This window comes from Pangasianodon hypophthalmus, chromosome 3, assembly GCF_027358585.1.
Source record: "Pangasianodon hypophthalmus isolate fPanHyp1 chromosome 3, fPanHyp1.pri, whole genome shotgun sequence".
Lineage (NCBI taxonomy): Eukaryota > Metazoa > Chordata > Actinopteri > Siluriformes > Pangasiidae > Pangasianodon > Pangasianodon hypophthalmus.
The window spans coordinates 32872615-32896823 of NC_069712.1; the positions used below are offsets into that span (position 1 = coordinate 32872615).

Consider the following 24209-nt stretch of genomic DNA (forward strand, 5'->3'; position numbering starts at 1 on the left):
ATCACAAATTATAACCATCATATCTTTTGTCTATGTAATTATTTTCAAACACACATTACATTTTATATACAATCTACAAAATGAAAAAACTTTACAACAAAAGATATTAGAATTAGAATAATAGGTGAAGCAAATATATTTGCATATAAAATAATAAAGTGGGATAATAAATAAGCACATTTATTTAATTATTTTCATGCCATTATTAAGTTTAATATGTAATTGACGAAACGTTATGTGTGTAATGAAAAATACAATAACATTTTTAGGTTTGTATGTTTTCTGTCAAAATGTAAAAATGTAGTGCAGCTTTCATTAAAAATAAAATAAAATAAAACTACAACTTCTGATAAAGGAGTCACATCTGGCAACTCAGAAGGCACTTCCTAAATCAGCTGATAAGGTCACGTGACACAACTGTCATGGCGGCGGAGTTAACAGGGCGGTGTAGGTAGTTAGGCTGTGTGTGCGCCGACATATGCCCACTTCAGGACAAAAACAAACCGTAAGTGCTGTTTTTTACAGGATTATGTGATTATGTATAAAACTCTGAAACGATAAACATCCTCCAGGGCCATTACTTCTCACCTGGAGCTATTCAAATTCTGATTAAATTCTGATTTGTTAGCAGTTTTATAAGTAAAACATTGGATGTTGCATTATAGACAGTTGTATAATGTTGTACTATGACGATACAAGACAGTAAGATTACAGTAAAGGACAAAAGTGTAATATTTATATTTATTAGTGTTAATTCAGGCAGGTTTATTTCGAGACGTTTCTGTTTCTGTTACTTTGTAGGCTAAATGTGAGGTGTGAGTGCTCACCTGTCATGCTTTATCACAGAAACATACTCCTTTATACCCCAAAGCATTTCATCACTGAATCTGTTTAAAGTTGCTCTCTCTAGGGTTGTTCCTTTATTTGTCTTCTTATTTACTTACTTTCTCTGGCTAATTAATAGTCATTAATCTCAGATCTTACCATGACATCTATTCAGGTAAATCTATATTTGTTTAAAAATGTTTAAAAATAGTCTAGAGTACTGTGTAGTTTAAAGGTGTGATCTGTAATTTTTCAAAATGTTACTAGATCTGTACTAATCATATAATTTTAAAGATTGCTCTGAGAAACTCTGATTTACATTATTACTATTCAATGTGTATGGCTAGTTTTCTTCACTGTTTGGTTCTGTGTTTCATTTTTTTTTCTGGCCCAGAAATGAGCTCAGAACAGTGCTGCTCTGTTCCACCTGCTTTAAGTCCAAAGACTTACTAAGCTTTTGTAGTTTCAACAGAAGCAAGGTCGGTTGGGGGACACTGGAAAGGGTTTAGAAACAACATTTTTAATATCATTGGATGAGAAGTGCCTTGTGAAGCGTATTGACCTCCGTTATACACATGTTTTGTGTCTACTGTAGATGAGCAGCTGTCATCATCTGGACAAACACGCTAAACACTGACACACACCTGGGAAAGAGTGCCATCATGCATCCGTTCGGCCGTGAAGACGAGAGCTCCGTGCAGGACCTGTTTGTCTTTTTCACTCAGTGTTTACAGCATGGCGAGTGGGAACTGGCCGCCGCTTGTGTCCGACAGCTCAGTCAGGCTGCCGGAAACGTGCCGCAGCGTCCTGACGACATCATCTCCGCACTTATCGCACAACCGTATCAACTTGCGTGAGTAGTGTCTCCTCACATTCTCACAGCTGTAATAAAACCCTGGTCTCTGTTAACTTGCAATTTCACATGCATTAGCATTCAGGCATTCTAGCTTAGGCAGCATGTGGAGGTGGTTTGTGGGCGTGGCTTTGGACTTCACCTTCACCGTGTGGTTTTGTAGGTGGGAGACAGTGGGAAGTCCTCACAGACTCGCTTGGTTCTGGCTGCAGGTGCTGGAGAAACACTCAAAAGACAAGGTGACATACACTTTAAAATAAAAAAAACATTTCAGATGAGTTTCTGGACATCGGATAATCCGTATCGTGTCTCCCTCCTGTCCTGCAGGTGTCTCTCTCAGTCCGGAGAGAACTGGCCTTCCTGCTGATTTTAGAGGAGCTCGGAGAGGAAGTGCCTCATTCTGTACTAAAGGTGAACCTCCCACTTCCCATAACACTCATCATAACTGTAACAGACAGCCGTTCATTACAAATACATGTTATAAAATCCCCTAAATTCGACAGTTGGACTCTACAGCACTTGTTTTACTTTGATAGATATGTTAAAAGAAAAAGTCAGATTTAAACTGTTGCCCCTTAGACCACCCAGCTTACTTTGCTTGTTTAGTTTTGCACTCCTTCAGTGAGACTGACAGGTACAGAGGCCACACCTCCATTACTAGGAGTTACTCACAAAGGACACGCCTCCCTCAGTCAGATTGACACGCACAGAGGCCACGCCTCCGTCTCCAGAACTGATAGGCACAGAAATCATGACTCTTTTGTTGAGCATGACAGGCTTATAAGCCACACCTCCTTCATTTAGCATGACAGACATAGAAACCACACCTCGTTCACTGAAATCTAGGATTAATTCCACTGTAGCTTTTAACATTTTTTAGTTTCTCTCTCCCTTAGGAGCTGCATCAGGCCTTCCTGGAGTCCGAGCGTGTCGAGCGGAAGGACTCGCCCTCCGTTCCTCCTCTGAGTGACGCTGCTCTCGCCTCCATCCGCTCCCTCCTCTCTGAGCGCAGCCCGCGTCTGACCCACGCCCTGCTCCGCTTCCTGAAACACACAAACGCATCCACCGTCTTTCTCCAGCATCTCCTGGACCTCATGGAGCAGAAGGAGGGCAAGAGGAGTGAGGGATGGGCCGAGGAGGTGTGCGGTGCTCTGGCTCTTGCTCCGTGTGCAGTGGCGGAGCTGGAGCAGCTGTGGGCGGGACTATGGAGGGCAAGGGAGGGGCCTCTAAGTGAGGAGAGGGTGTTGGGATGCCTGCTCCGACCTCAGAGTCACACACTTCTGATGGGCTACTGTGCCACAACTCTGCGGCTTAGCAGGGACAGGCTGCTCCAAGACGCAACACACACACAGGGTGAGAGGGACAGGGGCTAACACACATTATCTCCACATACACACACACGTGCGTGCAGTGCTGGCTCGATTAGGCACGACACAACTGATGTTTCCCTCTTCAGTTTTTTAGTTCTTTAATTTGTCTAGCTTTTGGGGAAGTGAGAGTCTATGGTCATTTTGTTATATTATCTCCACATACACACACACACACACACACACACACACACACTCACTCCTGAGGTCACGTGTGGCCATTACACATGATCGTCATCTTTGTGCTAGCATCTCAAAACGTGCACGTGACAACGCAATGTGCTGATGTAATATCTAATACTAAATGTGTGTATGTGTGTGTGTGTGTGTGTGTGTGTGTGTCTCAGTGGACTTACCTGAAGCAGAGAGGCTCATGCTTGGCCTGTGTTGTAATGGTGACCGGCATGCAGCTTGGAAAGCCATCTACTTTGAGTGTTTGAGCAGTGGAAAGCACTTTCTGGAGCAAGTTCTGGTAAGAGTCCTTACCGCTCGTCCACTCGTCCACTCTCCCTCGTCCACTCTCCCTCGTCCACTCTTCCTCATCCACTCTTCCTCATCCACTCTCCCTTGTCCACTCGCCGACTCTCCCTCTTCCACTTGTCCACTTTCCCTTGTACACTCTTCCTCTTCTACTCTTCCTTGTCCACTCTCCTTTGTCCCTCGTCTACTCGCCCCTTCTCTCTTCTCTCTCGTCCACTCTCCCTTTTGAGTGTTTTACTAAACACACTCCAAACAGCCACTGCACAATATGCAGTATTAAAAATTATTCTCGGCTTCGTGAGGTGCCTAACATTCTGTAAATTGGGAAGTTTTATAAATAAAAATGACATTATGTGTTAATTTTTTACCCCAAGTTTACAGTTTTTGTTATTAAGACACCCGTCTGTCTTCTTTCCTGATTTTGCTGGTAGGTCACAGGGCTTGACCTCATAAAGAAGGAGGAGTTTTCTAAACTGGAAGCGTTGCTTGGGGCGGAGTTTCAGCCGCTGTCCCGCCTACTTCTTTTGCTGGGATGGAAACACTGCCAGAGCCTTGACTCCGCCCAGGGGCTCCTCAGGATTCTGCACCAACAACAGGTCAGGAAATAAACACCTTAAAATGGTGGAAAACCTGAATGCAGATGCTTCCAGAAAGGTGTACAACATGATACTATAAAGCAGTTAACCTCTTCTGATGCTCTGTGTCATGTATTCAAATGCTGAGCCAGACCTGTGTGAGACTTTTGTCCGCACTATAAAGAACAATTTTTCTGATTTTAACCTTCTGCCTTTGGAATTGTGAGAGGAATTCAGTGAGGGCGTGTAAAGCAGGAAGCAGATAACATGCTTTATCTTTTTTAAGGTGTTGTGGTGAAATACTACAATCAATATTTTTAGAAATTTCTGTACTCACAATTGTAGCCTGTGTAAATTTAAGGTGGACTGCCAAAATGTACTTTTATCTACATTTATATGTTTAGCAGATGCTTTTATTCAAAGTGACTTACACTTGAGCTGAGTAGTTGAGGGCTTGCTCAAGGACCCAAGAGTGACAGCTTGGTGTTGCTGGGATTTAAACTCATAGCTTTGATCAGTAGTCTAGAGCTCTAACCACTGAGCCACCACTGCAAGTGTTCCACCTTAAATGTTTTACCTTGGTTTAAATGAAATCTGTCTATCTGAAAAGAAAAAAAACCTGACCATGTATCTAGTATAGTGTTTTTGTCACTTTGCCCACTGTGTGTACTCATATGTGTGTGTGTGTGTGTGTGTGTGTGTGTGTGTGTGTGTGTGTGTGTGTGTGTGTGTGTGTAGGCCAAAGACACTGTCCTCAGCGAGTTTGCAAACGTCCTCTCCTCTCAGTTAAGGGTGTTGGAGTGGTGTGCCAAAAACAACCTGTGAATACCACAAACACACACACACACACACACAAACAAACATGCACCTTAAACTCTTAGCATTTTGACTGATTGATCTGAAACTGAATTTCAGGCTTGGAGATACACCATTGAAGTTCAACACAAACATATATGTACATATACATACATAAACATATAATACATTTCTAAACAGCATTAATTCATCAAATTCATTCACTTAACCACAACGTGCGTGTGGGCGACTCGTAGGAAAATTAATCAAGCACAGAATGTAGGGGAGATTCCCAGTCAAAATAACATTCAAATTCAGATTTCCGCATTTAGGAATTTTTTTTTTTTTTTACATCCTTTAAAAATACAAATTCTCACTCTATAAAAATGTCTAAAAGAGTATTTGAGCAAAGATTTACATTTTTGAACAGCGAGATCTCCCATGAGGCCTTGCTGTCTCAACTGCACAATCTGGATCATCACTCTGCTCTCTATGTGCTGCACTCACTCATTCCTCTGGCCAAGTATGAAGAGCACAGAGTGCTGGAGCTGCTGCAGGCCGCAGGTAACACACACACACACACACACACACACACACACACACACCTGTACACACTGTCACACACACTGTCACACACATACACACATGCACGCATACATGCCCACTACTGGTATGACAGAGAAAGCTGCAGTATGCAAATACAAATTTGTAATCATTGTAATTGCTGTGGTATAACAAGAATAAAACACTCAGTGTCATGCTGTTATAGGAAAATAAGCAACTTCGAGGTTGAAAAACCCCCAAATAAACACAGCTTGTCTTGTAAACTCCTCTGTCCCGAGGATGCTGGAAAACTTAAAGTTACAGCTTTACCTCTAACTGTTACAAAGCGCTGACACTGGAGACTCCTTCCATAAATGCTAAATAAGCATGTCCTAGCAAAATATCGATGCGTAAACATGTTTTCAATACGTTTACTGTTGAAATCATGTCTCACTACTGTACTGTTGTTATAGAAAATTCATTGACACCTTTTTTCCAATCAGAATCCAGAATTCAAACAGCACACAGGAACACCTGACTCCGCTTTATACTTTTTACTGTTTTTAAGGAGACTCTTTGGCTGGAGACACTCAGAGCAGCTGCGTCCAGCGCAACATCACCATGTTCAGGGGCTTCTGTGCCATGAAATACGCCGTCTATGCTGTGTGTGTGAACACACGTGTCAACTTCTCGGCCTTCGGTTCGGCGCAGGTACCACAGAAGGAACAGGCTGAAGGTGTGTACTTAAATAGTGATAAGTGAAGAATATGCAAATTTAATAGAAAGATGTTTTGGGTAGTGAAGATATGAGAGATGTACAATGAAACACTACTGAACTTAGCATAGAATGTACTAAAAATGAATTTACCGTATTTTCTAAGTATAAGGCACACTTTGTGTATGAATTTTATAGCCAACTTATAATTTTTGCAAATATAATATGCCCATTTTGTAGCATATTCACGGTAGGCATGTTACTCTAGCAGTTACAGTAGTGTTACGCTGTACATCCTCTAGACACACTAGCAGAAATCTGCATTACCATGGCGACACTTATACATGAGATGATACCTTCTCCCACCAGGTCCCTCGTCCCTGTTTCAGCATTACCTCTCGGAGTGTCAGCTCTACTTGGAAGCAGTTCCTACAATGTTTCGCCTGGAGCTCCTGGAGAACATCTTTTCACTACTTTTCTTGTCCTACTCTGACTTTGCCGAGCCGAATCATTCCAACACGGAGATGAAACGGAGCAGCAGCGTTGAAGAGAAGCTCAAAGAAGAGAACAGTGAAAGAGAAGCGCGAGAAGAGAAGGACGAGTGTTCTGCGAGTGTTAAGTCTGCTCAGATGACGTCGGGCTGCCGTGGCTTCCTGCTGGACACTGGCGTGATGGAGGGAGTCCTGCGGCTCCTCAGAGAGGGACTGGAGGGAATGTGTGCACTTGGGAGGGCACTGGAGGCCGAGGCGGAGCTGGCCGAGAGTCTGGGCTGCTCAGTTACGGTGGAGACGTTCAGCGCTCGGTTACAGAGGCTCTCCAAACACACGGCCGAAGCGCAGTGGAGGCTGCAGATCGTCACCACCAATCAGGGAAACGTAAGCGGTGAGTCATGTAAAATTATTTAGATTTTGGATATTGCAGATAATACATGCATTATGGTCTTCTCCTATTTATTTTAGAGGTTTTAATATTGTTATTGTATTTATACAGTACGAGGGTTGTCCAGACCACAATCACATGATGCTCAATTTGATACATGAACAACAATCTGATGCATAAAACATCAATTTAAATCAAAGACCAAATATAATACTGTTTAGTGCTGTTTCAGTGTAATAAAATGTAATTCCCTGGGACATAAAAACAAAAAGGCCACTGATACTGAGGCCATGCCTCTTTCACTAAGACTGAAAAGCACGTAGGCCACGCCTCCTTTGATAAGACTGAAAAGCGTGTAGGCCACACCTCCTTCAGTATGACTGAGATGCACAAGGACCACACCTCCTTTACTACAACTGACAAGTTGACAAGAGTTATGTTATGCCCTATATAATGCAGTGATATGCCCAAATATAGTGAATAGAAAACCATTTAGGATTTGGCCTCACTTACATTATGGGTAAGAAATTTCAATTGGTGTTAAATGCGTGTGTGGTGCGTGTGTGTAGGTGGTCCGGCTCTGCCCTCCTCAGGCACGAACTCGGCTCTTTCTCAGAGGCGTAGCAGCAGCAGCGGTGTTTCCGGTGTCAGGAAGAAGAAGCGTTCCCATCGCCATCGCCCTGAGCGACGCATGACCTCCGAACGACAGAGCGGAGAGATCAGCACCAGCACTTCAGGTTGGAGTCACAGACACATGATTCAGAAGCTTAACTCCTAAACAACAGCGTGTCGTAATCCTACCTCTTTACTGTAACCCAGTGTGGTTCAAGTTTGAAATGATAGGTTGTTTTTATATGTTTAATTTTTTACATGACTAGTTTAGTTTACGTTTTTTAACTGTGGATTTCCTCTTTTCAGTTAGTGTCTAGTTATTTAAAAAATGTGTAAAACATTTTAAATGAGTAAAACATGTTTAAGGCATCATTTAATGGACTGCAGGTAAAAAGAAAGCACTTTAATTGTGGGACTGTGCAGTAATTGGTTGTATAGGATATTTAAGGATGCTACTTTTTTTTTCCTATGTAATTTTTTTGGAAAACTTTTTTCCAGATTTCTATTATAATTCATATAACAGCAGTTAAAAATACTGAATTTATCTCAGAGTGTGTTTTCTGTGTTTTCCAGATGGCAGTGGTGGCACCGTGCCAGTGTGTGTGGAGAGTGAAGTGTGTGTGTGTGGAGGACCTCACAGCTGGCTCGTTCCCTCCATGCTCTCCCCACCTGAGTCTCTCCTGATCTCCTGCATACGCAGAGGAAACTACGTGGAGGCTCATCAGGTTACCTATACACTATTCTCTACACAGCAACACTATGTAGAAGGAAGTAAATGTATGTATAGGAAGTAAAGTATGTATATGTATAGGAAGTAAACTTTTTTTTTTGCAATACCTAGATCGTGTGTGTGTGTGTGTTTGTGTGTGTTTTTGTAGGTGATGCTGATGTTCGGGTTGGAGAATGCACCATGCTGTGGGGAGCTTCTCTTCATGGAGCGGTACCATGAGGTTCTGTCTGAACTTGCTCAGGTTGAGCAGAAGATCGAGAGCCAGTCCCTTTCTTCATTATCGTCCTCCACAGAGAGTCTGGGGTCAGTCGGGGTGACGGGACCGGGACGGAGCCGCCTGGGCAGCAGCAGCAGATCCACTCTGCAGAGCATCGGCAATGCAGCTGCAGCAGGTGTACATGCGCCGTAATAATAGGGCTCAGAATCAGAATCGGACATTTGGTGTATGATTTGACCCTTCATGCCTCTAACACGCTAGCTCTCTCCTTCAGGCATGGCGTTCTACTCCATCTCAGACGTGGCTGATCGCCTCCTGAGCGCTCCCTCTCGCCCTCTGGCCTGTCTGGAGGAGAACTTCTGGCTCTCTCACCCTCTCTCTGATCCCTCAGACCCCCTGCGCCCCCTGCTGGAGGAGCTGAGTCCGGCTGGCATGGCCGCTTTTGACCTGGCCTGCTGCCAGTGCCAGTTGTGGAAGAGTTCACGGCAGCTTCTGGAGACGGCTGAGCGGAGACTGCACACCTTGCTGGAGAGTCGAGGTGAGTGTGTGTGTGTGTGTGTTTGAGTATGAGGTACAGGAAGAAAGCCGAGATATCTTTGGGTTACCGAGGAAGGAAAAAGTGTTAGCTCCGAAAAGTGGGAGGCCACAGAGGCCACGCCTCCTTTACTGAAACTGAAAAGCTCATTACTAAGAGGCACAGAGGCCACACTTCCTTTAGTGAGAGGCACAGAGGCCACACCTCCTTTAGTGAGAGGCACAGAGGCCACACCTCCTTTAGTGAGAGGCACAGGGGCCACACCTCCTTTACTAAGACTTCGAGGCACAAAGGCCACACCTCCTTTAGTGAGAGGCACAGGGGCCACACCTCCTTTACTAAGACTTCGAGGCACAAAGGCCACACCTCCTTTAGTGAGAGGCACAGGGGCCACACCTCCTTTACTAAGACTTCGAGGCACAAAGGCCACACCTCCTTTAGTCAGAGGCACAGGGGCCACACCTCCTTTACTAAGACTTCGAGGCACAAAGGCCACACCTCCTTTACTGAGAGGCACAGGGGCCACACCTCCTTTACTAAGACTTCGAGGCACAAAGGCCACACCTCCTTTAGTCAGAGGCACAGGGGCCACACCTCCTTTACTAAGACTTCGAGGCACAAAGGCCACACCTCCTTTAGTCAGAGGCACAGGGGCCACACCTCCTTTACTAAGACTTTGAGGCACAAAGGCCACACCTCCTTTAGTCAGAGGCACAGGGGCCACACCTCCTTTACTAAGACTTTGAGGCACAAAGGCCACACCTCCTTCATGCCTCTTTCAAGCCGTAGACTTGTATATTATCTCTGTTTTCACCTGCAGGCATCACATTGGACCTAGACATTCGTCATTCTGAAGGCATTCGGGGTTTTCCTTCTGTACTGCAGCAGATCAGTAAAATACTCAACAGAACAACTACCAGCAAAGGGCCACCCAAATCAGGTACACATGCATTCATACAGTGTTACTCCTTTTGTGTTGTTAAATCATACATCTGTGAACAACAATGGATTCAGGCTTGAGATCTGAGAACCTGAGAAATGTGCTCATAAATGGGATGATAACACAGAGAGGTGTACTAATGCAGTTATACTGTATATCAATTTCTCTCTCTTTCTCTGTAAAAAGACTCTAACAGAGACGAGGGTGGAGTCATGCCTCCGTTGGGATGCAGTGCTCAAGAAGTCCTCCTCTGTAGTCACTCATCTCTCACGGAGGAGGCTATCGCCACCCGGCTAACGCTCATCCAGCGCCTCGAGGTCACGCTGCAGACCCTGACCTCCGCTGTTGACATGGCCGGTAAGAGCTCAACATTTATTTAATAAATTAATGATGTTTTTTTTTTTTTTTGTACCTTCTGCTAAGAATGCAGTTAGCAGTGTTGCAGTAAACATTGCTATATAATGACTTTTTCATAATGATATAATTAGAGACAAATATTTTCCCGGCCGGAGAGATAGATTAAGATCAGAATTTAACCATTTAATCTCAGATCAGGGACCAATACAGCACTGCACTGCAGCACCACTAACGGGACAAACACTAAATTAGACTAAAACAAAACTAAACCTCTGTCAATCTAGAGAGATTATTTAGGTAAGAATGATGTGCAATTTATTGTCTGCTAGTATTCACTCTGTGATTGTCTGCTGTAGGTGAGAGTCAGTCAGCCAGCTCTGTCCTGGCGTCTCTGCTGGAGCAGACAGGCCTGAAGCAGTCCGAGCTCGACTCGCACCCTGTCCGCTCTGCTATGAAACAGCTGCTGCGCTCACTGGACCAGCTGTGCCCTTTCGAGCTGGACAGTGTCACCTGTAGGCCAGATTACATGCGCAGCTTCCTGGATTATATCAACATGCTGGCGTCAGTGCTGGTGCGCAGCCTGGGCTCTGAAGGTGAGTTCGTTTGGTAAAATCATAGGATTTTTCATTAAAAACCGAGTGAGGAAACTCCTTCATAAGATGACAACATCATATTCACCTGCCGCATGTGCACTGCGTGTGTGTTCAGATCAGAGTTCGGCAGTGAAATTGGGGAATCCTCTGCTTGTGCTGCTGCAGTCGCCTCATCAGCTCCTCTCACACCTGCTCTTCGACAGACAGGTCACACCCGACAGGTACAACATAGACATCTGATTTCTTTTATTTACTTTGCAGCAGGCTGCAAAACAGAAAAAGGTATTATTTATTTAAAAAATGAATTATTAAAAAAAATTAAAAAGGAAATGAATAACATTTAGTAAGTATTAATGACAATGAATAAACAAAACTAAACAGATGTGATAATCATTTAGCTAATAAACACACTAAAATGTAAAAAAAAATTAAACAACACTAAAAAATAAAATTATTCAGAATAAAATTACCTTGCATAGATAAATAATTTTCTGTTTTCTATTTTCTAATATTAATTTTTTCTGTTTTCTTTTGGTTTTTATATTCATTTTAAATTTTCAAATTTGTTAATTTATTTTATTCTCTTAAAGAAAAAGTTCTTTAAAATTGGTAAAGATCATTATGAGTCTTACTTCCATGGAGTGTGTATGTGTGTATGTGTGTATGTGTGTGTGTGTGTGTGTGTGTGTGTGTGTGTGTTTTAGGTTACTGTCTCTGCTGCGTCAGGAGGGTCTGCATGTAAACGTCCAGCAGGTCATAGTGCAGCGCTGCTGTGAACCGCTCCCTCTCTGGTTCCCTCCCTCCCTGAAGGGTGCAGGAGCCGATGGAGGAGCTTTCTGCCCATCTAGCATTGCCTCTCTCCTTCATCAGCACGCTCAGGAGCGAACTCTCACCTTTGACCTTTCTGAACCGCCCACGGTCTCTGAACCCAGCTCGGAATCTGAGGCATCGGTCGAAACCAGCGTCTCTCCAAATCTCTCCACCTCTCCTCCTTCTCCGTCTTCGTCTTTATCCTCATCTTCATCTTCATCAGCGTCATCCTCTGCATCTTCTTTCCTCCTCACACCCTCTGCTCTGTCGTTCCTGAAATCTCGCTCTGCGCTTGTCGCTGTCCTGGCGTTGCTCGGCGTGAGTCGGGTGGAGATCGCCCGTGTGGCCTCCTCTGCGTGGCCTGGACTGCCTTCGTATTTTCGAAGCACTGCACGTAAAGAAGCTCCGCTGGACTTGGAGCAGATCTCCAAAGAGGCCGAAGCTTTGCTCACGGCCTTCCCTATCCTCAAGACCTTCCTAGTGGACATGGCGGCGCCCGTACTGGGATTGTCTCCGGAAGCCGAGGATGGCGTTGGAGCAGCTCTGAGCAGGAAGTCAGGCACAGTGGCCGTGCTCTTCTCCGGGTCTCAGGATGGAACGGGTCAGGTGACGGTGGCTGAAGCTTTCCAGCAGGCTCTGAGCGCCAGAGACCTGAACCGAGCTCTGAGGCTGCTGGAGCTCTACGCACAAAACTGCAGCCAGAAGGGGGCGCTACAGGACAGACTGCTCGCCTGCACCACCCTGGAGGGTATGAGCTTATATCTATTCATTCACACTGAACATTCAGGACAGTGTTGGAATTAATGAATTCGAAATGGCATTTCAAGTGGAGTTGAACATATTACATAACTAATAAAATAAGGAAAATAAGGCTTTTACCCATTATGTGCCTTATAGAGCTCCATATGAGATTCAATCACAGAAAAAGAACGACTTTCAAAAGTTTCTATTGCAGTTATTCACATGTAAGTGGTTAACAGTCATGCACTTTGTATTTAATTAGACAGTTATTGTAAATAAATGACACACAATTATTCAGTGCCCTTTACATCTATCACACAACATGAGTCATTTAGGTAAACAGTTAAGGAAACACTTTTTAGACAGACTTACGTTAGGTGACTAAAAGCAAAACGTGTTCATAAAAATTCAGATTTTTTGTACTCGAACATATTGGACGTGCTGTGGAGAAAACGCTGTGTGAACCCGACAGGTGTAGTTATCACCTCGCTATGCAAAAGCCTCCTGAAGTGCTATGGATTCACACTGTAGTGGAAAGTAAAGCCACAGGATCTCACTTGATTGTTAAAGAGTGCTATACAAATAAAACTGAATTGAATTTTTAAAAAATTTGTGTTGAACTAAAGATAAAATTTACAAATTTCGAGGGTTTTTTTTAACCAACTGATGATGTATCCAGATGCAAATTCAGAGGGAAACATTCAGGGCAGATGTCCTGTGGAGGCTGATGTGAGGTAGTTAGTGGTGTTCTGTTATTTCTGATATTTGTAATACATTTGGGTTAAATTTGAGATATGAGAGTTAATTATACAGTGCATAAGACATAAGAGTGATGTATAACACATGGCTATAATTCTGTATAAGTGTTAATGTGTGTTTTCAAATCTCTTTTCTCGTGCGCAGGAGAGTGTGGTACAGAGCAGCTGTTCCGGGTGAAGGACTGGGAGCTGCGAGCCCGTGTGGTGCTGCAGGGTTTGGAGCGATGGCCTCTTCACAGCTGCCTGGAGATGCTGCAGTTCTGCCTCAGTGACTCGAGCCCAGATCACATGCTCACTCCGCAGCTGCGGCAGAAAAAACATGAACTCGACATGTACAGAAGGGTGTGTGTGTGTGTGTGTGTGTCTGTCTGTGTGGCTAATACTATGCTCACGGGACCTATATGTGGCATATATTTACTCACTGTATTTACATATAGTCACTCACCAGATTCTTAGTAAAATGTGTGTGTGTGTGTGTGTTTTGGGAGTGGGCTTTGTACAGAACACTGAAGAGGGACTTGCATCTGTGTGGATTGTTGCATTCGACATGAGAGATGCGCCCCTAAATTCCTGAACTGGTGTGTGTGTGTATGTATTGTGTAGATGCTGAGCCTACAGCCTCCAGTGGAATGGCAGACGTGGCAGGAGTTGAAGGAGGAGTCGAGCAGAAACCCCGAGTCCATGTTCTCCTTTTTGCTGCAGACACGGGTCAGTCTGACAATACTTCATAAATTAGGTTAAATAAATTGTGATCATTTGCAGACATTTAACCTCTGTGCTCAAGTGAGATGGCCTGTGCTCATTATGCTGATTAATTTGGTGTGTGTGTGTGTGTGTGTGTGTGTTACCAGGAGTTTGATTTGTGTGCTCAGTGGGTGCAGCTGTATCCCGTATCAGAGCAATCTAAACTGCAGCTCCAGACTGAACACCTGCTCCATCTGCTGGAGAACGGCCGAACCGAGGACGCCTTCCAGGTACGAGAGTGTGCGCAAACGCTGCATAAATGTTCTGACAGAAACATCTGAGGCAGAACATTACTTATAGGCTGAATTATTCTTAAAAACCTGTAATGTACTTACTCCCTCTTTCCCTGGCACTAGCTCCTTGAGAGCCTCTCTGATTCGCTGGAGGTTAGCGAACGTGCGCTAGATCAGAGGCCCGGATTGGCCGCCTGCCACTTCCTGTCCGATTACCTCACGCTGCACTTTCAGAGCCGGATGACGCCAGCACGGAGACGCCACATACACGCCCTGCACCTGGGCTCTAAGGTGTGTGTGCATGTTTACACATGATGTTTGGTACTAACCAGGAGTGTGTGTGTCTTTCTGTTTGAGAAAATATAATGTCATGAGACTTGATATGAGACTTCAGTGTTGTTTCAATATGATAGAGTTGGATTCAGTGTTTTGCAAACAATTTCAGCTTTAACAAAAATAGTGTTAGCTTTGAGGACTGGGAGGCCACGCCTCCTTTACTGGGACAAGCACAGAGGCCACACCTCCTAGCAAGAAAGTCCAGTTAGTTTTAGCACGCTAGTTGAATAAAGCGGAATTTATTATTGTATTTCGTAACTTGGCTTCCCCAGGTGTTGCTGACTCTTCCGGAAGCTTCTCGGCAGGACTACTTCCAGCTGCTGGCAGATCCTCTGCTCATGCTGGAGCAGCTGTTGATGAACCTGAAGGTGGACTGGGTGTCAGTTGCTGTCTCGACCCTTCGGAACCTTTTACCGGCTCAGGAAGCAGGAATCACCAACCTGGACATCGACACACTGCTGGCTGAGTACGCAAAGAAAGCCCTGGAGTTCCCCTACGCCCCCCGAGAGTGGACACGCAGTGGTGAGGGCAAAAACTTTCCAGACATGATGTACAATACTCTGATAAACCATAAATATGTTCCATTGTCCCAAATGATGCAGTTATCGAGACATAGAGACTGTTCTGTCATTACTGTGAAAGAAAACATGGTCTCAATTAATTTATTAATTTATTTCCTGTTTGTGTTTTTAGACTCGGTGATCAGCTTGCAGGACGCGCTGCTGCAGTGTCCCGTTCAGGAAAGTGCACTGTCTTCTCCCAGCCGCACGCCGCCTCCTTCGGCAGGTCTGCTCTTTCTGCATCTGCATTTATTTATGAGCTACTAAATAAGAAGTCATGGCATGTAACTCCAGTTACAAAGCCTCTTAAGTGTTACTCATTTCACAAAATGACCATTGTGGTGATCAGGTATTAACTATTATCACCAAGGGGAGTGGTCTGTTGCCAAGGTGATCCAAGAACCGGCCCACCATAAGACAGATTAAACCCAAAATGAAATTTAATCCTGAAATGTGTCGTCATTGAAACCTAAGCTTTGCTATTGGTCCTCTGTGTAGGCGGCACTCCCATGCATACTCCATCTAGCTCCGCCCATGACCAAGACAGAGGTTCGGGTGGGAAGAAGCCCCGCCCCTCATCCATGTTTACCCCTCCAGAGAAAACGCCGGAGCGTAAAGACTGGATTCCTGACCACCAAAGGCACATCTGCATGGTCTGTCAGAGAGAGAGATTCACCATGGTGAGGCCTAGAGAGAAGAGTTTTTTATTTTAATGTATTTTTATTTCACCAGATTATGTGTGCCACAAAAATGTGTCTCAGGAGTGACAGGTTGAAGTCACATGTTACGCTTTAATACGGTTAACTATAGCTATTAAACTTGCTATTGTCTTTGTCTCTCTGTCAGTTTAACCGGCGGCATCACTGCAGGCGTTGTGGCCGCTTGGTGTGTCACGCCTGCTCCAGCAGGAAGATGGTGGTGGAGGGGTGTGAGGAGCCTGTGAGAGTGTGTGACCAGTGCTACAGCTTCTTCCACACAGCGTAAGCACACACCACACAAACACACACACACCTCTATACGTATACACAAGTTAGCCCTAAAAGTGGCTGTACAATGGGAAAGGTGCATGGTGCTACGTGATATTCTGCACATGCTTTCTCACACACTTTCTCACACTGTCTTTTTGCAGTTCGGATGAAGAGCTGGAGCAGGCAGAAGGTATCACATTCAGTCCAAAATGTTTCACCATACTGACTGTTTCTAACATGTTCATCTCCCTCTTTTTCATTGAGGAAAATGTCATTTTGACTACAAGAGTAAATTATTGTTATTTTGTTTTTCTCATAAAAAAGAGAAAAATTGTCTTAGTTCTGATCAACAAAATGAGCACTGGCTATTTTAAATGCTGCCCTGTAAGTTGGTAATCGGTGAACATGCTTGGTCTCCAGTAGCAGGCAGTCCGGTGTCGGCTGAGGGAACGCTAGACGGCGTCCTCAGTCTCCCTGAGGTTCCTCAGAGGCAGTACAGACTCAGTCCCAATGCAGAGGAGAACCAGCAGCTACTCAGCGAATTCTACTACGAACAGGTCCATGTTTACCTCCATCTGTCTGTGTCTGTCTGTCTGTCTGTCTGACTGTCTGCCGAGTGGTTCCTTCCTTTTACTCTGCACCTGTATCTCATAATTATACTCCATGTTCTGTATAGCTGCTGTCATAATGCACTTTCTACTAATCTGCCTGTCTGACTGAAGTACGTTCTCTCTGTCTATCTGTCTGTATGTCTATTTACCTGACTTTCTCTTTGTCTTTCTCTTTGTCTCTCTTTCTTTTTTTATCTGTCTGTCAGTGCTAAGGAAGCTTTTTGTTGTATAAAATCTGATCCCAAAGTCACGCTGCTCTGTGTGTATGTGTGTGTCTCTCTCTCTCTCTGTCAGGCACCCAGCGCGTCCCTGTGTGTGTCCATCCTCACCCTTCACAGTGACCACGCTGCCTGCGGTCACCAGCTGATTGGTCACTGCCGCTCGATCTCATGCAAACTGACCAATCCTGAGGTGGATGCTCGTCTCCTGACCGACGTCATGCAGCAGCTCATGTTCAGCGCTAAGCTGATGTTTGTTAGAGCTGGACGCAGCCAGGATCTGGCTCTGTGTGACAGGTCAGAGAACACACACAGTCACACAGTCACACGCACACTCATACATCCCACAGTTCTCACGGATACATTGATGTGTTGCTATGTTCCCTGCTTCATCACTATGTTTGATCACGACAGCTACATCAGTAAGGTGGACGTGCTGAAGATCCTGGTCAGTGCTAACTATAAGTACATCCCGTCTCTGGACGACATTTTGGAAACGACGGCAGTGATGCGTCTGAGGAACCAGCTGCTCGAGGCTGAGTATTATCAGCTGGCTGTGGAGGTGAGAAGGTTTACTTCACTTCTAAAGGCTTTTAAGATTCCAAATTTTTGGAGTTTACATATAACTAGATCACATGTGTCAAACTCTGGTCCTCAATGGCTACACCCCTACAGGGTTTAAGTTTTTGTTCTCACCTCTGTCCCTATCTCAGGTGTCCACTAAAAGCGGTCTGGACCCGAGCGGCGTGTGGCACGCGTGGGGCATGGCGCTCCTGAAAGCCGGATTTCTGAGCGCAGCCCGGGAGAAGTTCGCCCGCTGCCTGAAAGCTCCAGTGGACAGAAACCAGCTGAACCTGGGGTCACGACTGCTGCAGGAGATCGTCCAGCACCTGGAGTCTACCATCCGACTCACGCCGAGCACGGTGAGGACAGACACAGCTCAGCTCAGACATCCGAGTCTGCCTTAGAGCTCGAGATATTCACATGCCTGGTGACATGGTGCATTTTAAACATTCAGTCATCATATACGGATTTGTTCTCTAATGTTATAGAACGTGATTAACGGGTTAAACGGAACGCAGAGTAGAAAAAAAATTCATCCCTTCCTGATTTCCCTTATTGTTACGTTATTTTTTGTCACACAAATGCAATACTGGAGAAAGTAAATGCATAATATTTTTTATTAATTTGTTTTTTATTTTTAATGAGAAAAAGTAATTGCCCCCTTAAAAGTTAACTGGTTGTATCACCTTCAGTGATAACTTCTTTCCTTAAAATTCTGATTAAATAAATTAGGTTTATCCAGGTTGTGTTTGTCTGATTAACATCTGTAACCATTCAGTGTGAAGAAATATACTATATTCTAATATTGCAGTGTATGCTGTTTGTTTGTGTGTGTGTTTATTTTTGGTACAGGCGGTAGATGACGATATCCTGGCGTCCCTGACTGAGCTGGAGGAGGCTCTGCGCGATACGGCACCGGTGGACCGGACGGAGAGCCGGGTGCAGCGCTGTGGACACCATCAGGAGTGTGTGTACTATCTGATGAGCTACGGCACACACCTGAGCCTCATCTCCTTCTACTTGCGTCACGATTGCCTGAAGGACGCGCTCACATATCTGCTCAGCAAGGTTAAACCCACAATACACAGCATCTAAAATACTGTCTTGTTCACTGTGTAAATGTAAGTCCTGTGCCATCCTGAGACAGTATTGGGGTTTGTGTATTATTTTGAATTTGTTCTTAAATAACCCTGAATGTTAACACCAGCAGGTCAGAATACTGGGGTCACTGTGTGAATTAAAAGGTTATGGAGAGATGTTTCAGTCTTTTTATGGTTGCGTCCCAAATCAAATCATTCCTTACTAAAAGTACGCTATCTCAGGTGCATACTTTTTGTATGTTAAATGTTGTTAAATGCTTAGCCAGCTAACTAACACCCTTTGCTAAATAGTACTTACTTGTTGTACTGCACTATTTTGACATTCCACACCTACATGGTGCCCTAGTTTGCTATTTAGAACTTGTTTATTATGTTTCTCTGCAGATTATTGAGCGTAACAGTAGTTAATAAGAACACATTAACAACCATTAGCATTTTCTTGGATGACTTTTGAATGGAGACCGAGTGTCTGGTTGTCTCAATGTTCTGCAGGAGTGTTCAGAAGAGGTGTTTCTGGAGGGCGTACTCCAGCCGTGTTTGGAACGAGGCCGATTGGGCGTCCTGCAGGGGCTTCTGGAGACTCAGGACGCTACGCTGGAGAGCTGGGGGCGATACCTGATACCAGCGTGCCAGATGCTCCAGCGCAAGGGTCATTACCACACCCTGTACCAACTACAGCAGTTCATGATGGTACTGAACACACATTTAGATTGAAGTGGAACTTTCCTTGTTGAAAGTCGAACGAGTAAAGAGTTTTAGTCGAATGCAGCTTACGTTCCAAATTGATTGTAATGCCAGTAATGTAAAAGACAAAAAAACAAATATATATATATATATATATATATATATATATATATATATATATATATATATATATATATATATATATATATATATAATTTTACATTTCTAATGAAAATAGTATTAATAAATATATCATTTTGTAAATGTGTGTGTGTGTGTGTGTGTGTGCGTGTGTTCAGGACCATGTGCGAGCGGCTATGACGTGTATCCGCTTCTTCACACACGGCGCTCACTCTTACGTGCAGCTGGGCGAGCAGCAGCGCTGGCTGGTCCGCGCCAAAGAGCACCTGAGGGCCTTCCTACAAGAACAACAGAACCGCCGCAAAACCTTCTCTTCTTCATCATCATCATCATCTTCCACCTTCAGGAAAAGAATGAGCTCCAATGACGTCTCCAGGTCAGACACCTCATGTGGATTAGGGAATCGGCAAAATCGGGAATTCCTTGATAATGATTATTTATCTTCAGCGTCTTTAATTTATTCACGTTTGGTTACACAACAACTAACAGGGACTGTTGTGTTCTATTTCCGTTAGACACATGAACACTATCATGCTGCAGCTGGAAGTGACACGTTTCCTGCATCGATGTGAAAGCTCCTCCTCCTCTAGAGCCGCCACAAGCCCCACCCCTACAGGCAACAGTGCCCCGCCCACTCTTTTTGGAGGAAGTTCCATGAAGGTGGAAGTGGCCTGCAGGGTGAGCTGCCCGCAATAATTATTTCTTATTCAGAAAAATTCTGTTTGTATGGAACAAGCGGAAGGTTGATTTGGTTATAGTTTTCGTATTAAAACAATAATTTCGATATTGTTTTCATAAAATGCACTAATATGTGTTGCTGGTCTGTTGTTGGTGTGCTTGTGTGCACGGGATCGATGTTTTGTTTGCTGACAAGTTCATGCACTGCTTCTCTGTGTGTGTGTCTGTGTGTGTCCCCTCTCTCTATAGGTGATGCTGGGGGGCAAAAACATTGAGGAGGGGTTCGGCATCGCTTATCGGGTCATACAAGTAAGACGATATGATTCACATCATTCACATCTACTGTATAATATGATATAAAGCCGAGTCCAAAAGCTTCGGTCCAATACCGAGACTTGTATTTGATCAAACACTCTTGCTGTCTCTCTGTCCCTCTCTTTCTCTCTCCCACTCTGTGTGTTTTCAGGATTTTCAGTTAGACGCGCTGGCCGTGTACATGCGTGTTGGTCAGCGGTTGGTGTGCCTGCGTGAGTACCAGGCCGCTCGCCAGCTGCTGAAGTGTGTGAGCGAGTCGGGCACCGCCACCAAACACGACTGTGACACCATTGTGCTCAGCTGTGTCTCTGCCTCAGACAAAAACCCTGCGGATGTGAGTAGAAATCCGTAATCATTTCATATAAAGTCCTAAGGAATATTATGGATGTAGGGCAGATAATTATAGATCAGTGCTGTACCACCTACACTGATGGTTCTGGAAAGGATCTTGGAAATAGATAAGAATATGTCCTCAAACTAGGGGTGTTTTATGATAAACAGCATAAACCTATTTTCTCTGATTTGTACCTTTCGAAAAATAGGTCACACACATTAATTTATTTTTATCAGTAAAGCAGAAGATCAACAATGTACAGTCATTCCGATATATTGTCATGGACTTAAATGAAAGCTTCTGTTTGATCTGTTCTCTTTCAGGCCAAAGAGTTGGAGTCTCTGATTTTGGAGTCCAAATCCACAGAGAATAAAGTAATCTTTCTTCCATTTCTTTGGTTTTCTCCATTTTTAAAATGTTAGTACTGTTTTAATAATGCCATCTAATACAAATACTCTTTTCTATGTGTGTGTGTGTGTGTGTGTGTGTGTGTGTGTGTAGATAAAAGCGTACCTGATTTGCAGTAAGCTGAGAGCGGCGTATCTCCTGGCGGTGAAGCTGGACCCTGTGAAGGCGTGTTTGCTCGTACAGGACGTTCTCCAGGCCGCTGAGGTCTCGAGCGACTCCGTCATGCAAGAGATCTGCCGTCAGTGGCTCTCTGAACACCAGGAGCCGGCGTCACGGAAACGCCACGGCAACAACAGGTAGCATCGGTGGCTTAATTTCTGATGGACTGTAGCTTCAAAAGACCGACTGGGGCTCAAAGCTCTGCTCTGTTTGGGCAGTTGTGGGTTTGTGAGATGCTGGAAATGAATCACTGACATGCCCCATGGTGTCACATGATCAGGTCATGTGACTTTAGGGTCGCAACCATAACTAACCCCTAGTTGTTTGCCGTAAGGACATGTCTACACAAGAGCAAAGTACTACTTACTACAGGGTAATATAACTTACAAAAGCCAGTACAGAACAATTGTGGCATCAAATTACGTATTAAAAACCACTCACAATTTTACTGCACCTTTCTCAAACAGATAGACATGCTCTTAAATGAACAGTCCGGCCAAAAATAAAATACACACAATTTCCCCTACTACAAATTCACTCAATCAGGCCAAGAGTGGAGCTTTGAGGCTAATATAGCTAACAATTAAGAGAAGCTAATAGCTACCAGTTTACCTTCTTCAAACTGCACACGTAAATCATCGTACATCTGCTTCAGAGAAAACCGTACATAAGGTTTCCTGAAAAAAGTCAGTATTATAGAATTAGCATATAAATGTGAACTGTATTATTACATAATTGTTTTTGTTTTACACACCTTAGGCCACAGATCGTAACAGAGTCTGATGTGGCTACGACTCTTTTTAGCACTGCAATGTGTTTTTGTCCACGTTTATACAGTCTGAAAATCCACATAAGCACTGAACAACTCTATAACGCCTGTAAGCTTCCATTACTCGTTAGCGACAATAGTCTCGTAGCTCACTAAAGAAGCTAAAGTCAGCTAATGGTAGCTAATGTCTTGGTTGATCGTATACAGTTGGCGTAAGGGAAACGCTGTGTATTCCTTTAATGGCTGAGTTTGGGCTCAATAAATAGTGTTCAGTTACTAAACAAAAATCTTTTTGGCAGCATCCAGTATTAGCCTCATCGTAATTTCCTACCTCAGATAAATAGGGTGCTTCCTTATCGTTCCTTACCGATTCTGCTTTGTTTCTTTGCTGTGTCTCGAGCTTATATGAATTAAACCACGCAAATTTTTCATCTTATACTGTATTTGTTTGATTAGTAGGTTCTGTATTCAGTCTACACAAAGTGTGTCTTAGCTTTCATGTATTATCACATTGTCTGTCTAAAACCACACCTTAATTACAATGAAGTGCACTATTTAGGGAGTTTGGCAGTTTTATAAATCGTGTAGAGAGTGTTATTGGTAGGGTATGGAGGAAGGTGCTAGATTCAGACACTGGGATAGATTTCGTTAGTCGGCTAGCAAACATGGGCAAAGGATTTCTGAGTGCGGTTTAAAGAAATATTCTGGTTAGCAAGCAGACGCGCTAATCGTACAAGATTGCAGAAAGATCTTTTAAATCATATTCGATGCAGCTAGCCAGCTAGCATGAGCTAACCGAGGGGATTTTAATAGTACCTTAAGTCATCTACTAGTCGGTTGGATAACATGAGCTAACCTGACAGGATTTCTGACAGACTTTTTAAGTCATATTCTGTCCAGCTAACATGTAGCTAGTCTGACAAGATTTCTGAGAGAATTATTAAGCCTGAGTTATTAAGACTGGGTTTCTGGTAGCATTTTAAGTCATATTCTAGCTAGCAAGCTAACCTGCACTAATCTGACAGGATTTCTCACAGGATTTCTAAATTGTATTCATACAGCTCAACATTATGTCAGGATTTTAAATTATATTCTATATAGTAAGTAAGTCCTTTTCTAGCTAGCAAGCTAACATGAGCTCGTCTGACAGGAGTTTAAGTCATATTCTAGCTAACAGGCTAACTTGTGATAATCTGACAGGATTTCCGAAAGGGATTTAAGTCTTATTCAGTCCAGGTAGTTAATGTGAGCTAACCGCACAGGCAAAGGATTTTAAGTCATATTCCATTTGGCTAGCAAAACTGAACCTGACAGGCATCCCAAGAAGATTTTTATATATTAAAACTTCAGGGACACGCCCAAAGACACGCGCACTGGCCTGGGGTTTACACAGACACGTCACAGTTTGATCAGTATTTTAATCTTTCAAGAAATGAGTATGATTTCCCTTGAGAAACATTTTACAATGCTGCTGTTTAACCAATATAGAAAACCTGAATGTCATGAATTTACTGCGGTCAAACTGCGGGATGTATGCTTCCTCAGAACGAGAGCATTAGTAATAAAAAATAAAACGAAACGATAAGGGAATATTCTGCGAACAGCACAGATGTTTAAAGCACTTGTGAAATGTTATAATGCTAAAAGAATATTTTAACATATCATTTGTTGTATGAGCAATACAGAGTGTAAAGCTCTCTAAAATGATTAGCATTGTCTTTGGATGAGAGTTTGTCAAGTTTATTTGGGGTGTGTGTTGTTCTGTGTTGACTGTGTGTGTGATTTGACATTCTTACGTCTGACCCATTCTGTAATTGAGAACGTCTTCTAGGACAAGTTTCCAGACTAAATTAGATTTCATTGCTTTCTTTTCACCTGCTTGCCTTTTAATCACTTTAATCACTCGGTTCACTGGATAATTCAATACTTAAAGGGAAATAGTGTGCTTTTGCTCTATGGACACACTGATGTCAGATAATAACAGATAATGTTTACACTGTCCTTTGCACAGAATAAATACAGCTGATGCATGTAAATACAGTCATATAGTAAATGGAATTAA

General features: G+C 43.7%; 1 protein-coding gene across 3 annotated transcripts; it reads left to right on the top strand.

Annotated features, from left to right (window-relative positions):
- Nucleotides 1-421: 421 nt before the first annotated feature.
- On the top strand, nt 422-23854 carry zfyve26 (zinc finger, FYVE domain containing 26). 3 transcript variants are annotated; one of them, XM_053232379.1, is made up of 42 exons: nt 425-505; nt 1220-1304; nt 1421-1678; nt 1842-1917; nt 2006-2089; nt 2575-3031; nt 3393-3517; nt 3957-4121; nt 4839-4921; nt 5326-5459; nt 6007-6174; nt 6523-7035; nt 7602-7769; nt 8218-8369; nt 8523-8766; nt 8866-9129; nt 9947-10066; nt 10253-10423; nt 10780-11016; nt 11132-11237; nt 11721-12574; nt 13471-13667; nt 13929-14033; nt 14177-14299; nt 14426-14593; nt 14911-15160; nt 15332-15424; nt 15697-15878; nt 16045-16178; nt 16328-16356; nt 16587-16723; nt 17072-17292; nt 17410-17557; nt 17709-17918; nt 18412-18627; nt 19152-19349; nt 19643-19860; nt 20000-20162; nt 20412-20471; nt 20629-20811; nt 21135-21185; nt 21313-23854. In XM_053232379.1, the coding sequence occupies exons 3-42, from the start codon at nt 1488-1490 to the stop codon at nt 21517-21519; spliced, it is 7605 nt and encodes a 2534-aa protein (XP_053088354.1). In that variant the 5' UTR covers nt 425-505; nt 1220-1304; nt 1421-1487; the 3' UTR covers nt 21520-23854. The 3 variants fall into 3 exon arrangements, with proteins under 3 accessions (XP_053088355.1, XP_053088354.1, XP_053088356.1); XM_053232381.1 differs by having other exon boundaries at nt 16590-16723; XM_053232380.1 differs by lacking the exon at nt 1220-1304 and having other exon boundaries at nt 422-505.
- Nucleotides 23855-24209: the final 355 nt, after the last annotated feature.

Excerpts from the sequence above, each read along its gene's own strand:
- zfyve26 (XM_053232380.1), top strand. The coding sequence starts at position 1,488 with ATGCATCCGTTCGGCCGTGAAGACGAGAGCTCCGTGCAGGACCTGTTT. Across the intron at positions 16,724-17,071 it reads GCGAATTCTACTACGAACAG|GCACCCAGCGCGTCCCTGTG; the intron begins GTCCATGTTTAC and ends TCTCTCTGTCAG. Across the intron at positions 17,919-18,411 it reads TCCGACTCACGCCGAGCACG|GCGGTAGATGACGATATCCT; the intron begins GTGAGGACAGAC and ends TTTTTGGTACAG.